The sequence below is a fragment of the Neofelis nebulosa genome, chromosome 2, assembly GCF_028018385.1.
Source record: "Neofelis nebulosa isolate mNeoNeb1 chromosome 2, mNeoNeb1.pri, whole genome shotgun sequence".
NCBI lineage: Eukaryota > Metazoa > Chordata > Mammalia > Carnivora > Felidae > Neofelis > Neofelis nebulosa.
In genome coordinates this window covers 90,518,867-90,535,204 of record NC_080783.1, presented here as the reverse complement: position 1 = coordinate 90,535,204, position 16,338 = coordinate 90,518,867, and the positions used below count along the sequence as shown (strand labels likewise).

The following is a 16,338-nucleotide window of genomic DNA, read 5'->3' as shown; positions in this document are numbered from 1 at the left end:
ATGTAAATAAATGCTTGGACTTAACACCAATTTTATTTAAGATCATGTAGAAAATCTTATTACTGTGGTTTAAAAAAATTTCAGAATTATAATGTTTTTACTATTAGCTGAAAAGTTGTCATAATTAATTTCTTTGCAGTAGGAATATATGAGATACTAAACACATCACTCACAACATAAAAAAAAAAACATTTCTATCATCACTTTAACCATCTGCAGCCCCACAAAGCATTTGCTGGGGGCTTACTATATGCAGAGTCATCTCTCTGTACAGTTTGCAGACAAAAGAAAAGCTACAGGCCAGCCTTATCCATTGTACACAATTAGGAAGCTCACAAAATTCTGAATTTGTGTTCTAGATCAACTTAATGATCAAATTAGATTGCCTGAATGACAAAAAGAAAAGAAGAGAAAAAGGCATTACTATTGTTGTTTTGAAATGGGATCAAGAAAAGAACCTGGCAAATAGCAATGGTGCACATGACGAGTGTGGCTAACAATAATAGAGGGCATCATTTTTCCCATTGTAAGAAATAACTGTTACTTTAAGAGGTTTTATGAAAAGAATTAATCTAACTTTTGATACTGAAATTTATAACAAGCAAAATGACATTTATATTTTAATTATTATCTAGAGGCTGTAAAACATAAAATGCTTTTTTAGGGGCGCCTGGGTGGCGCAGTCGGTTACGCGTCCGACTTCAGCCAGGTCACGATCTCGCGGTCCGTGAGTTCGAGCCCCGCGTCAGGCTCTGGGCTGATGGCTCGGAGCCTGGAGCCTGTTTCCGATTCTGTGTCTCCCCCTCTCTCTGCCCCTCCCCCGTTCATGCTCTGTCTCTCTCTGTCCCAAAAATAAATAAAAAACGTTGAAAAAAAAAATTAAAAAAAACAAAAAAAAAACCAAACATAAAATGCTTTTTTAAAAACTTATATATGCTACTTCAATGTACTTAAGCTGAAAAGGTCAACTTTATTGTAATCAGGTGTAATATGGAATTTTTTTGTCTGTCTAGGGCTATCACAGAAAAAACACACATTAGGCAAAGGCACAATGAAAGTTCAATTTAATTATTTTTCTTTCAACTTCTCTGCTTTTGTTAAAAAAACCAAGAAGCAGAGCTATATTCAGTATATGTAATATATACATATAAAAACTTCAAGTCCTTATGATAAACAATTTGTGGTAAATAAGAGAAGAAGTTGTGGTGGATAAGGGAAAAATAAACCAGAAGGGAAAGAAATTAAATTCACCAGAAAGAACTGAGATTGCCGGGCAAAGAAAGTGGGAGAAAAAAAAGAATAAAATATAGGAGGTAGTCACAGAGGCGGGAATAAGAAAGGGTACCACAAAAGAAGAGCACAGGTAGATTCTGCACTCACTGGAGGTAGAGGTAAGTTATTTTTACACACTGCTTTTCTCTTGAATGCAATAATTGTTACAGTGATGCTTTATTATATACAATCATTCATTTTTTAAAGGCATTTTATTTTAATTCTCTTTTGAGAGAGAGGGTGCAAGTGAGCGAGGGGCAGACAGAGAAAGACTCCCACAAGGGGTAGAGAGAGAGAGAGAGAGAGAGAGAGAAGAAGTGGAGTTCCCCCTGGGCTCAAGTTCACCCAAAGTGGGGCACGAGCTCACCTGATGTGGGATTCGAACATACAAACTGTGAGATCGTTACCTGAGTCAAAGTCAGAGGCTTAACGATTAAGGCACCCAGGTGCCCTACAATAATTCATTTCTGCTTGCTGTCACTGCAATTTGAAATAAAAACTTGTGTTCAGAGGCACTAATATTGATTAACTCAAGTGTTCTGCCCAGAATGTAATATCTACAGAAGGAACAGAATGAGTATTTTCTAAATCTGAGAAGCAATGGACCATGTTTGTCCTAGGCTAAGTTCTTCTGGCCTGGCCTCTTTGTTCTTCTACTGGGAATAAAAGTTTTAATCCATAGTAAGAGCAACAACTTGTAAGGAAAAAGAAATTGAGGAAACTCAGAACGTAAACCTTTCATATTTATATTTACATATCAGTACTTAATATACTCAATAATAATTAAAGACAAAACAAAAGCACTTCACAAACCTTGTTTGCTGCTGACAGAGACTACTGAATCAGAGCCATCATACAGAACACTGCCAATAACAGAAAGCTCAAGGTCAGCCCAGTATATTCGTTCACTAAAATGATCCACAGCCAGACCTACAAAATCAATACATAAGGATAAATAAACAAAAAATAAATGTGAAATTATTTAAAATTATATTTCTGCTTCTTAATATATAATTATGATGGATATTTTTCTTCATATATCAAAGAAATTACCCAGTCTACATTATGGTAGTGTAGAAATTAGAAAAAAAAATGAATAACTAATCTTTATCTGAATTAAATGTGGATAGCTTACCTAGAATTTAATTAGCTATAGTAAAAATTTTCCTTCCTATATGAAAAGTTACCCTAAATATCCTTCATTTCCACACTTACTGGTTTCCTAATTATGGCTATTTTCTAAAAAAACCTTTTCCATATTTTAGTTTTTATCTTTTTAGTATATACAGAATTAACTAATCATTTAAACCACTTATCTAACCTTTATTTAAAATAACTCAGGGTGTGGGGCTCCTGGGTTGCTCAGTCGGTTAATCATCTGACTTTGGCTCAGGTCATGATTTGTTAATTCAAGCCCCAGGTTGGTCTCAGGCTCAGAGCCTGGAGCCTGCTTTGAATTCTATGTCTCCCTCTCTCTCTGCCCCTGCCTCTCTCTCTCTCAAAAATAAATAAACATTATTTTTTTCAATTTAAAATAATTCAGTGTAATTAATTATATTTTGGATATCCTCATGAAGGTATGTTTCTCAAATATAAAAGTTCATGGGCTTAATCATAAGACATTTTCACCCATTAGGAGTTGGCCTATGGTATTGTGAGACACCTGTGGGCATACTAAAGTTTAAACTGACTGAAGATTGATGGTTATAGTAGAGAAGAATGAATGACAAATTCCGTAATTAAGGTTCTAGTTGTGCTTACACTTTTTCACTCGAATCATTAATTTTCTTTGGGACTGCTTGTCTTTATTTTTATCATCAGTATCTGTTAGTGAATAACAATCGACTAAAATAAGATGTGGTAAAAAATAATGTTTTTTCTACTTATTCAGGTTTTTGTTTTTTTATTTCATAATGTTACTGGAGTCCAGACAGTATCCTCTTGCAAAAATATCGACAGAATGCTTTCTGTCTTAAGTAAACTTCCTTCAATATAGAAAAGTAAGATCTATAACATATAAATTGTACAGTTAGTCTTCACTGTTATAGATATTTAATTTTTGTTACTAGTCTGTATATATGATGTATTACATTATAAAAACTGTACAACGAAACTAAAATACCTTTGGCAGCTGAAAGTTAGATAGCTTTCTCAATCAGAACATTCAATAAATAACTGAGATACACTTCAATGGCAATGCAACTGAATGAAAGGTATTGTTGAATTTGTGTTAATTGGATTCCTCTGTAGACAGTCCAAGAGTTAACAATCAGAGTGAAAAATAAACAAATAAACTCATGGTGAAGATAATTCAAGAATATTTTTTTAGTTGTTTGTAGATCTAGCCCGAATGTAATCAAATCAAATATAAATATTGCTTCTTGAGTATCATATAAAGATGTACTATGCCCAATCAGTCTCTAAGAAATGACTTAGCAATTAAAACAAGTGGCCCATGTTTTATTAGTTTCTACTCGATGATTGATTTGCTATTTGGAGTCATGTTGGAAGTTATGATTTTGCTTCTTCATGTATAACTATGGGCGAAATGAACCATAAAATGACCCAGTTTCCTTCTGCCACCATTATATTTCAGAACAGTTGTCTAAGAAGGGTTAAAAGACTTTTTTCTTTCTCTTTCACCAATGTGATACAATAAAGAAGTAGATTTTCAAAAGCTGTCCCCACAATTGTCCTTCACTTTTGGATATTAAATTTGTTAATATCCAATTTGTTAACTGTGGGAAAGACAACAAATGGTGTGTAATATAGTCTAATTACCAATATTATTGCTTCAGATTCAGCAGCAGTAAGACAGTTTTCAAAAGTATCATATATTGCATTGTTAGTCTAGGCTTGTCCAAGACAAACCCATCTTTATCAGCTCTGGTCACATATTGTGCTATTGGATGGAATTACATCTAGATAAAAATTATATAACAAAGCTTTCAGATGAGTGGGATTTATATTCCAAAAAATCCACAAATCGATGATTTTGATTTTTCCTTAAGCCCTTTAATAAAAGAGATAGTCTTTTAAATTAAAAAGTTAATAAAGGAATCAACTAACTTTTCTTGTTATAGACATGAGAGTGAAGTTTATATGAAAGAACAAGTTCATTTCTATCTTTAAAATATCACATCTCCTTTTTGTCTTTAATAAAGTACTGATAATAAAACAGAAAAAAAAATCAATTCCCAAGAAAGTCATTTTTATCTGAACTGGGAATGATGGATATTTGCAACCAAGTCTGTGTAAGTACAGAAAATTTAAAATAAAATGTCACTTTGTTCTAATCAAGTATTATGGAATCACAATTTGGAAGGCTTTTAAAAGATAAAGACATGGGCTCACTAAGTTTTAGGAATATATGATCAAGGCCCTATTCATATAGTCATTTTCTTAACTTCTCCCATGATGTCAAGACTATTATTACATTTTAGGGATTTTTGAATCTCACTTTTGTTGAACTCTGAAAATTTCCAAGACCTTCCCACTAGTTCCTCTATATCCACTATGGTCTTAAAAAAAAGAAAGAAAGAAAAGAAAAAGAAAATGGAAATGGTCAAAGCAAAATCTTATGAGAACCGACAATACCAATGGGATATTTGAGAAGACTTGAAGAAAGTAATAAATTAAAATCACTGTGTTCTCAGAAATAGAGAAAAAGATTACATACATTCTGCGTTAACGGAAAGTCAACATTTGTAAGTTAGAACTAACCAGCAAGTGTGCACTACCATATTCTTGATTTAAGAGGTGATAAAAAGGGTCCAAAAACTGAAAATATTTACCACTATGTGAAATTTATTTTTTAATTGTTAAAGCTATTTTTTGAGACAGATTGCTTACTTCCAGTCTTAGATTCCAAACTAAAGTTACTAACACATGCGAGTGCGTGCGCGCGCGCGCGCGCGCGCGCACACACACACACACACACCCTTATCTGAGTGTGAGTAAAATAAATGCATCAAGGAATTCCAAAATAGTCCTAAGTTCTATCCATTTTATTTAATTATATACCTTTTGTTGTATAATAGAAAATAATTTACAGATTGAATGAATAATTATAACTAGTTCAGGGCCAGTATGTAATTCTTTAATTTCTCAGAAACTGTCATGATTTGGGGGAAGCTAAAGGCAACATAAATAAGCTTCTAGGTATCAAATAATATGTATCTAAATAAAAAACATGTAATCTTACATGCCTTCTTACTGGAGGGAGAGCTGGAAAGTATCCTCCCTGACACATCATTCATTAACCCAATATATATTCATAAGACACCTCCCTTGTACTATACACTGTTAGGTACTAGGTATGTAGCAAAGAACAAAACGGATCATGTTCCTACTCTCATGGAGTATGAAGTTCAACTACCACACAGTTGACTGAATCAGAAGATAGATTATGTCCTTTGTTGTTAATATTGTGCCTAATAAAATAAGACAAGTGTGTCGTTTGTTAAAAGAGGCCATAAAACCACACCATGGGTTAGAATGTTAAAAATTGTAGGCATTCATCTCTTCATTCATTCAATACATAATTATTCTTAAGCACACACTAATTACGGACACTGTAATATTCTTCAATGTGCATAGGAATACCGGTAATAATTTTGATTTAAGTTATTTATGGTCTGATTGGGTGGGTACACAGAATATACATTAAAGAGTTCACGTTCTACTGTATCATTAAAGTAGTAGATGATGAAGTATCAACTATGGAGATAACGAGTGCTATGAAAGCCCAAAGAATTGAGGTATTCCCATCATGATTTTGTAAAGTATGTAATGGTAGGGCTGGTAGTGAGCAAATACAGGTCTAGCTAAGTGGTGGGCTAACTGTTCAATTGGATTGTACAATTCTAACCCTGGAATACACAGGGGTTACCTAAAGGGATAGAGATAAGCTCACATCTATTCTATTGTTGTTCGATCCTGCAGATATCCTGTGTACCCTATTAAAGTACAGATATGAACAAACGTACTACATCTCAGTGCATGCATTCATTCATGGATTCATAAAGGAAAGGTAGCATTTCCAATAAACCCAAAATGTAAAGAACAACATGTTGCACTTGGAGGGTAACAGAGGTATTATTATAGTTACTGATTTCAATATAATAACCTTGGAGTCAGGGCAAATATTTAGAAACATATGCCAAGAAAAAAAGAGAGAGAAAAAATAGGTACAAACAAGTCTTGAGATGTTTCTGGGAAGACAAATAATGAACTTACTTCCACAGAGGAATATCTCATAGGGTACACATGCCTCTCTCCATATAATGTGTACATATACATAATAGATGCAGAACAATGACTTATTGCCAACTTTTCATTATACCTTTCTAGTAATATGCTGTTTATGAAACCTAATTATCTATTATTTCCTAAAGATCTCATGAGATTTGTTCTTGATTCATTTTTATATCAATAACATTTAGCATGACAATACTCAAGAGTTATTAATCCCTGTAAAGATAACATTTGAGATGTTTCTGCCTGACGGAATAAAATCCTGCCTATGAATACAAAACCAGCATTTCCAATATTAAGAAAGCCACTTATAAAGCAGGTGGGCATGAAGTAAAGTAATAGGTTTTTATATGTGGCTTGTGGATTTTTAAAAATCTTACAGAATTCAAATTGATATGCCATAAGAAAATGAATCAAATTAACAAAATATACTAAATGACATTTTTAAATGAATAAAAATAATTATCAGTGTCAGGAAATTATGATGGATGTTACACAGAATACATATATAAGGTTTTAGCATATATTTGCTTTAAGTGTATTTATTTATTTTGAGAGAGAGGGAGACAGAGAGGGAGAAAGAGAATCCCAGGCAGGCTCCATGCCATCAGCACAGAGCCCCACACAGGGCTCGATCTCATGAATCCTGAGATCATGACCTAAGATGAAATCAAGAGGTAGATGCTTAACCGACTGAGCCACCCAGCACCCCTAGCATATGATTGTTTTTATAATTATTCTTAGCCTCTTAGATATTCAGGGAATTATATTCATCAATTTACATTGATTTACATCTGATTTAAATTGTTATGAATTCTCTATAAGGTAGATATTATCATATACATTTTACAAATGAGAAATTTGATGCTCAAAACTTTATGCAGGCTGCTCAGTTTTAACTCAAGTCTATATAAATGGCAGACTTAAGCTCTTTCTGCTGCTTTATATTTTCTTTGTGCAAGTCATTATAGTATGCCCAATAAGGTGTACCGTAGTTCTTTTGAGACTCTTCCTGCAGCTTTTGTGATTCTGAATCCAGTTGTTTTGCTCCAGTTGCGCAAACATCTTTGCAGTCTTCAGTTCTGACTGTGACTCTTCTAAATATAAGCATCTCACAAAATTCTACCCTAAGAAGACGCTTTGTTTCCCCCTCTCTTGTCCATCTGAACAACCCCAGCAACTTTAATTATCAGCTTTCTTTGCTAATTCCCCAAACTTTAAGTTTAAACTCCAAGCTTTAATCTGTAGAACTAAAATTTTCAGTTATCTGTGAGATATCTCCATCTGACTGATTCACCTGGGGCCATAACCACACCTGCAACATTTGCCGCTGATTGACAGCAACACACAGTCTGTTCAAGTGCCACCTTCTCAAAGTTCTACTCTAAAGACCTAATAATGTCACACTGCAAACTTCCCTCCACCATTTCTGACCCTTCTTACTCTATTTTCACTCTTTTTTTCCATAGCACTAAACACCTCACAACTTTATAATTTACTTTTTAAAATATGGTTTTGCCTCATAACCACTAGAAGAATAGGGATCTATATGTTCACTCCTGTATTCCAAATGCCTAAAATTATCTCTGACACACAGTAGGCACACACAAAAAATTAGTTGAATGAGTGAGTAAACAGCTTTCAAGAGTCTACTCCTGTTAAGTGGAGCAGAAGTTTTCAAAGCAGACTTACTGAGAAGAAAACTCGCACATGCCCAATCACATGGAGTCAAAAGCCTCACACCAACCTCCTTCTTGATATGTCTCTGATGTCTGATTAGAGCTGGTTATCTACTTAACATGAAGCAATGGTATTTGTCTTGGTCTCTGAGATCCTGCCTAGGCTGACCCCTACCCATCTCTCTAATCCTTGTCTCATGCTATTTTCTAATTTGTTTACTATGCTCTTTGGCTTTCCTACCTTCAGGTCTCTGTCCCATTCTTTGCTTCGTGTTGCAACATCATCCCATTTTTTTCTACCCCTTCACATAGTTTAGCAATTAATCTTAACAATCAGCACCTTGGAAAGCCTTTCCTCTCCACTATAATTAAAGTGACACCTGCTGCATGGTACACCCCCTCCTATCTGCACACACACAGTTTGGTTTTTGTTTTTATGGTCCCCCATATTAGAATTTAAGCTCTGTGAGTGTAGGGATCCATATATCCCATATAATATATCTGATTACCGATAGTATCTGGCATATAGTGAGCATCCAATATTTTTAATGTTTATTTATTTATTTTTGAGAGAGTGTGCATACATACACATACACACATACACTCACACACACACATACACACACACAAGTTGGCAAAGGGCAGAGAGAAGGAAAGCAAGAATTTCAAGCAGGTTTCATGCTGTCTACACAGAGCCTGATGGTGGGGCTCAATCCCACGAACCGTGAGCTCATGACCTGGGACAAAATCAAAAGTTGGGTGCTCAACCAACTGATACACCCAGGCACCCCGAGCATCCAATATTTTTTAATTTAAGGAGGAATGGATGAAGAAAGGAAATAAGAAGATGTTTAATTTATTGAATTTTAACCTCTCTTTGAGATATTTCTTATCTCTACCTCTATTCTCATATGTATTTCATAAATTCTATGCTTACTCTGCTTTCCCTTCTGTATGCATTCTCCCCTTTTCACCTGTTACCATTCTAGTTGTGCTACTCTCTGCTCTCATTAGGACTATTCAATGGATTTGTAGCTGGTCTCATAGCTCTCTACCTATTCACTCCATTGGCACAATGATACCAAAGCAAGAAGACCTACCTTATTCACATCACTACTTGAATCAAAATTGTACAGTGGTTTATTATTGACTAAAAAATCACATCAAAATACTTTGGTATTTAAAGCTCTCTATTCTCGGTTCATGTTCCATTACCTATCCCATCCCCTTCTAGGTGATTCATGACTTCAAATATCATAGAACATACCATGTGCTTCACATTGCAGCCCCTGGCTCAGAGTGCTATGTCATCTAATAAATACGACAATATTATAAGTTAGTCATAATCCCCCCTTGGTTTGTTAATGGTAAAAATCGAACTTTGAAGATAGTAAGTTCCTTTCTGAGATCTCACAGGTGGTACATAATCCCCTGGGATCAACACCGGTATATTTGACTTAAAAGAACACCTTTATAAAAACTATACCATGGTGAGTTATCTGTCCACCTTTCAAATGTCCACCTATCCTTCAAGCACGTGTTTAAATGACACCTTTCACATAGTTTTCCAGTATTAGATATAATTTCTCTTGCCTTTGCACTCCCATGATATCATAAGGCATGTAACAATTCTCTCATTGTGCCAACACTTCAAACTTTAGCGCATGCCTCATTTTTTTCCCTTAAATATCAACTCCATGAGAAAAGGGAGTATGCCATGTTCATCATTAAACTACCCATAGTGCTGGGCAGAGTGGTCACCACATGAAAAATGTTCATTTGCACTTCACCCACTGTAGGGGATGCTGTGGTGGCCAGCTCAGATTTCCTTTAGTAGGTAGGGATACCTCTCCACTATCCACTGTTTGCAGCTAAGGAATCACACTTGCCCTCCTTCCCCAGAGATTTGTGCTCAACTGTCTGCAGCAGTCTGGATTGGGAAGTTTGAATCCAAAGGCCAACCAAAGACTGATGGATCATATAAAAGCTGACTCCTTCCCTGTCATGGGATCTATGCTCCAAGGCACATCCCCGTGGCTGAAGCCAAAATTAGAGTTTACCTGAGACATAGTCCTTTTCTCTCTCCATATTTTACAGACATCTCCTGAATAGCACTCCCCTCATAAATAACCTTTAGAAGAATTCCTGTCTCAGGCTCCTTCCTAAGAACCCTGTGACAGGCAATTCTATAAACTGCTGCCAGAAACATTCCTTAATATGAAAATCATGTCTCACATACTATGATTATGTAAGTTGTTAACATCACAGAACTTTAAAAAAAATAATTTTGGACCTTTTCTATATGTCCAAAATTAGTCAGAAATAAAAAGTTAAGACAATTAAGGTTCTTTAAAAAATGAAAACAGCGTATGAAAATATTATGCCATTTGCCTCTCCAGTAGCCTTCCATGCCTCCCCTTAAAACTGGAATAAAATCCAGTCCTTAACAGTGTGTTCTAGGTCCTACATGACCTTCACCTGGCCACCTGGGCACCCACACTTCTACCACTTTCCTGAGCTGCTCGAATGTTTCTAGGCATACTAACATTCTTGCTGTTTTTGACAAATGTTAAGCTCATCCTTAACTCTTAACTTGATTTTCACTCTGTTTGGAAAGCTGTTTGCTTACATATTCACATTAGCTTGCTACTTCTATGAAGTTCCCTTCTCAAATATCACCTTTCTAAGATGGCTTCTCTGATAATCCTGATGAAAATAGTATTCCCCCATAAGTGCCCATTCTTTTCTATATGGCACTTATTAGTATCTGACATGACTTATGTTGTATATTCTATCCTCTGGAGGAAGGTAAGTTCATGAGAGTTGGTATTTTCAACTTCACAAGAGTAAGGACTTGTCTTCAGCATCTGGAAAAATTTCTCCCGCCAGATGGGTGTTCAATTAGTACTTGTTAAACCAGTGAATGGAGACACACTTATGTAAATGAACTAAATCCCAAAGATTGCTCCTTCCCATAAAGAGTAAAAACAATCTAGTTGAAGGAAAAATCACACAGCACATTAAAAGTTAATAAGAATATAAGTGCCGGGCCACCTCAGTGGCTCAGCCAGTTAATCGTCCCGCTTCAGCTCAGGTCACGATCTCACAGTCTGTGAGTTTGAGCTTCATGTCGGGCTCTGTGCTGACAACTCAGACCCTGGAGCCTACTCCAGATTCCATGTCTCCCTCTCTCTTTCTGCCCTATCCCCATAACACACTCTCTCTTTCTCAAAGTAAACATTAAAAAAATGAATATAAGTGCCAAATATAAATAAAATTTCAATTATATAAGATACTACAAAGCATAATGATTAAATAATATGTGATAGAGAAAATGTATTCTCTCCTTTGGGATATAGTAGGAAGGAAGCGTTGCATGTGGCATGAAATCCTTGGGGTTCCTTGCAGTTCTGAAAGTGTTTTATTGAGGAAGTGTTAAAGTTAGATGTTATAAGGTGAGTAAGATTCAGCTGGATGCACAAAAGTCAGAAGGGCAGGTGGGGAGGCAAATGGAATGGGAGAAAAACAGGGAGGCAGAAAAAACACCTGAGTTCTTGAGCAGTCCTGAGAGTACAGAGAGTCTGGAGCATAGCTTAGATGACACAACTGGGAAAGCTATTGAAGTCTGATTAAAAAGGGCTGTGAATGAAAGGGCCAGGAATCATCAAATCTTCCTCTTAAAAATTATTTATGTTTTCCCACCTCTTTGTCCATTTAGCTTCTGATCCTCTAGAAATAGTACCATCTACCCCAACATCATTAACTTATATCCGTAAAAACACCCTATTACAATGTAAACTGTTGAAATTCTATGTGTGTGAAATCCTACAAACGGACTTACAACTTAGGCAATTTTCAAATAACATTCCTGTAATATCACTGGCAGTATGATAAGGCCTTGACTTTCAAGTTGGCAAAATACAACATGAAATGTTAATGACTTTCATAAAGCCATACTATAAATTATTTTATGTGCTTGTAAAAATGATTATATTGCCAACAAAAGTGCAAAGTCTTGTTACACTAATATGCCGAGCATATTGCTCCACATTCTAGACCGTGTCAGCAACACATCATACCTGTGGGTCTTTGCAAATTCTTTTGTACTAAAATCCTTCTCAGAGTGCCATCCATGGCTGCTTCTTCTATGTGGGAGTGGTCCCCAACGACAGTCCAGTACATCATCCTGAAGAGATAGGTCAAGTTGGTTAGGTTGGAGTGCTGTTACAACCCAACTCTGCTCCCAAACACAATGTCTCTTCAGACTGTGTGCACCAGAATCACCCCAGAGTCCCTGAAAAAGCAGATTTTGGGGCCCAATTCTAAATCTATGGACTCACAAACTCCAATAGAGAGTGGGTAGTAATTAGGAGTTTTATTTAACATTTCTCTATTTTCTTTTTGGTCATTGCCTATAAATGAAAAAGTAAAAGAGTAAGAAAGGGGCAATTCAAGAAAAGGAAAGGAAATATTTGTGTTAAAATTATTTAGATTTGTTTGCACATACACCTTCATTTTTTATTGTCACAAATAGCCAAAATACTAATACTCTTACACTTAATATGTTCAATATTATGTTTAATATCTTCAAATTTTAATTTTAGGTTAACAATATTGGTTATGTGTGTATTGCAACAATGCACCTGCAACGTACACATAAGACGCATACACATACATAGAATGTATAATGGAGCAACCTCTCAGGAAAACATATATTTTGTGCCACCATTTGGTACGAAAAGCACATGCTTTTGTACATAAATAGAGGGATTTTTAGAAGTCTTGTGAATCTATTATATGTTGAACACTTATTACAGAAAGAAAACTACAGTAGACAGGTGGGAAAATCTCTAAAAATGGATACACATATCAAGAAGAATAAATAACCAACTCATTAACCTACCCTCTTTTAGGATTTACAGCAATAGCATAGGGTTCTCCAGCCATGTTCGTTAAGAGTCTGGTGCAGTTGGGGCCATTGAGCTGCCCTACGTTGATAGAGTACCTCAGACTAGTCCAGTGAGTGGTATAGTAACTGAACCAGTGCATTCTAGAATGATCAGTCCAATAAATATTTCCAGCAACCCAGTCAACTGCTATGTCCCTGGGCCTTTTAAATTCAGGACACTAAAAGAAAACAAAGCAAAAAACAGTGTTTTCAAAAGCAAAGCAGGGGTGGGGTGTTCTGTATTTATACATTGATATTGTATAGGAATAATATTTAACATGGTCAGGTGTTAATTATTACACAGGGTTTTTAAATAACTAAATACTTCATTTTTTTTCTTAATTTTTATAAATATCATAATTTCACAAATCTTAAGTGCACAATTCACTGGAGTTCAACCTATGACTGCCCTTGTATAACCACAATCTAGAATATTTCTACAATTGTAGAAGGTTCACCTGTGACTTCTTCTGGTCAGTATTCCTCTGTGACTAACAATAATTCTGATATCTAACAAAATAAAATGCCTTAAACAAATCCATATAAATAGCATCATACTGTTCTATTCCTGGCTTATTTTACTCAACAGTGTATCTATGAAATTCATCCAAATTGTTGTGCATGTGAATTATTAATACATTTTTATTGATGGGTAATATTTCACTTTGTGAATATACCATAAATTGTTCCCCATTTTACTGATGATGTCCATTTGGATTATTTGTACTTTTAGGCCGTTACAACCAAAGTCATGAATATTCTTGTACTGTCTTTTGGTGGACACAAAGCATCCATTTATGTTGAGTTTTTAACAAGGAATAGAACTGCTGAGTCTTATAGTATACATATGCTTAGCTTGGATAGATACTGCTAGCTTTTTTTTCAAAGAGTTTGCACCAATATACACTCTTTTCAGCAATTTAAGGAAGGCCCAGTTGTTCTGTATGCTCCCCCATACAATTTGATATAAAAATTGAAAAAGAATATTAGTACAGATACACATGTAGAAAGATACTATATTTGAACATATTTTAAGAAAAATTCCAATCTCTGCCATTTATATTAAATTTACTAGCTTGGATTTTCTGCTTAATATTGTATTATTGAATTATTGTGAGACAAAAAGTAAGAGAGTTCATTGCGAATAGACAGCAAGAAAAATAACATATGCTCTGTGCCCTTCAATTAACTTGATCACTTCGAGTAGGAACTAGTGTCATAATTAATTTTACATGGCCAGGTTTATTGTGCATAACCAAAAATGAGAAAGGATTCCCAGGGGTATTATATCAAGAATAGAAACAATTATTTGAAGGTGATTATAACTACACATGTATTCAATGTGTAAGAGCTTAATTAGGACCTGCAACCAGTGGAAATATGTGTTTTTAACACATAATAGTTTCTTGTGTGAATTACTAGTGAACAGATTTTACTGAAGGAGGAAGTGGATTTGGATTAAAAGAAGAGAAACTAAACTTCTCAAAAAGAACATGAGATGCCAAGAAACAGGAATTGCAAGCCACTGTCTGCTGTATGATTACTGGCATCTCAAGGAAGGAAATACGGCCTGAACTAAACACAGAACCCATACAGATTTCTAATGACCTTTATTATCAGACTTTCCACCTTTTGATTTAAAAGCTGAAATCATGAAATTTATAGTAACCTATTTCTCAACTGTAACAATAAATACTATCCTTCTACCCAGTGATAGCCCAGTGCTGTTAACTGAAAAGCACTCTGCAATACCATACGCTTTAGAAACACTGTATACATAATACTCATAGGTGGGTAGAATATAAATATTTGTCCTAGCCAAACCACTAGATTATTTTCAAATGTTCCAGTATCATTTAAATTAACTGTAATGTTTTTTTCTTTTCTGGCTTGGCAGCATTTAAGAGTAAACACATCAACAAATGGCATGGGCATGTCAGTGTAAGTCACAAATTTATAAATATGAGGGACAGTGGAAAAATAACCATTATAAGCTGTTTAGAATCTGCTGGAGTATATTTGCCATTTTCTAGCACTAGTAAAGCAAAACTTCAGCATGAAAAACATATGATATTGGTTGTCTAGCACGAGCATAGAAAAATACTTAGTTTCCTTTTATCAGACGTAAATATATACACATGATTTTCTGTCCTTACAGTATCCTTGCTAAAATAGGACATATTTCATGCAAAGTTGCACCTTTTTGAATTCAGGATTTTCATTTTTTTTTACTCATTCTCAAAAAAGTCTGGTTATCTTTCCATTCTATACTTCTAAATCTGGACTGCAGGCAATTAAAAATCCAAAGTCTTAATTTTCATACAACACCCATAAGTTTGATTAAGTGATACTTTGTCAGGTAAGCAGGCTCGTGAAGAATCTACTAATGGCAAACTGTAGAAGGATAAATAAAATTGATGTCACATTACCAGGGTAAGGAATATGGCTTAGGGAATGGGAAAAATGTTACTTTTCAATGCTAAGCACAAGAGATACTGATGGAGATATTTAAATGTATACATTTATTCTCTGGGTCCCTGATCAAAGAATCCTTAATTTCATTCCAGTATCAACTAAAGTAATTAGAGTATGGGGTAAAGGATGTCACACCCAGTAAATTCAACATATGGTCATAAATTATCAGTACAATATGATTCTCAGAGAATAATGGCATCAAGGTGAAGATGCTACCAGATGTTCATCTTCATTGACTCCTAACATACTGAATGCTCAATGATTCTCAGCACTGAAGAGAGCAGAACTGAATAGAAAAAGAATAACAAAAAGAAAGCAATAGGATGGTCCTATTGTCAAGGAAACTTAAGCCCAAATGAGCAAATCGCCCTTTATAATGAGTTCCATACGAATGAAGTAATCCCTCTTTATTGCTCAGTTTGACCAGGATTGTGAATGGTATTAGCCATATAAAAAGGATTCTGATACTAAATGGATATTGGCTGCAAAGTGGGAGTAGAAATTCCTGTTGGATCTTGATATAATAAACAAACAATTTGTGGAGAGGTTCAAAACCAAACAGGTGAATACAAAAAGTGGCCAAACACAGTAAAAGTAAATTTAGGTTCTGGGAGTGGAATGGAGTCTGACATGGGAAAACAGAATGGGAAAGCTAAGCCATTTGCTTCCAAAGAGGCTCAAAACAAACCAAACCAAACAAACAAACAT

At 35.1% G+C, this 16,338-nt stretch overlaps 1 protein-coding gene across 3 annotated transcripts in view; it reads right to left on the bottom strand.

The window, feature by feature from the left end:
* Nucleotides 1-16,338, bottom strand: part of LRP1B (LDL receptor related protein 1B) — a 1,890,044-nt gene that overhangs the window by 94,560 nt on the left and 1,779,146 nt on the right. For all 3 annotated transcript variants that reach the window (XM_058715410.1, XM_058715409.1, XM_058715411.1), the window contains exons 78-80: nt 13,111-13,334; nt 12,287-12,393; nt 2,086-2,202 (exon numbers count right to left, since the gene is read on the bottom strand). In XM_058715410.1, coding sequence (XP_058571393.1) covers nt 2,086-2,202; nt 12,287-12,393; nt 13,111-13,334 — 448 coding nt within the window. The remainder of the gene's footprint in view (nt 1-2,085; nt 2,203-12,286; nt 12,394-13,110; nt 13,335-16,338) is intronic.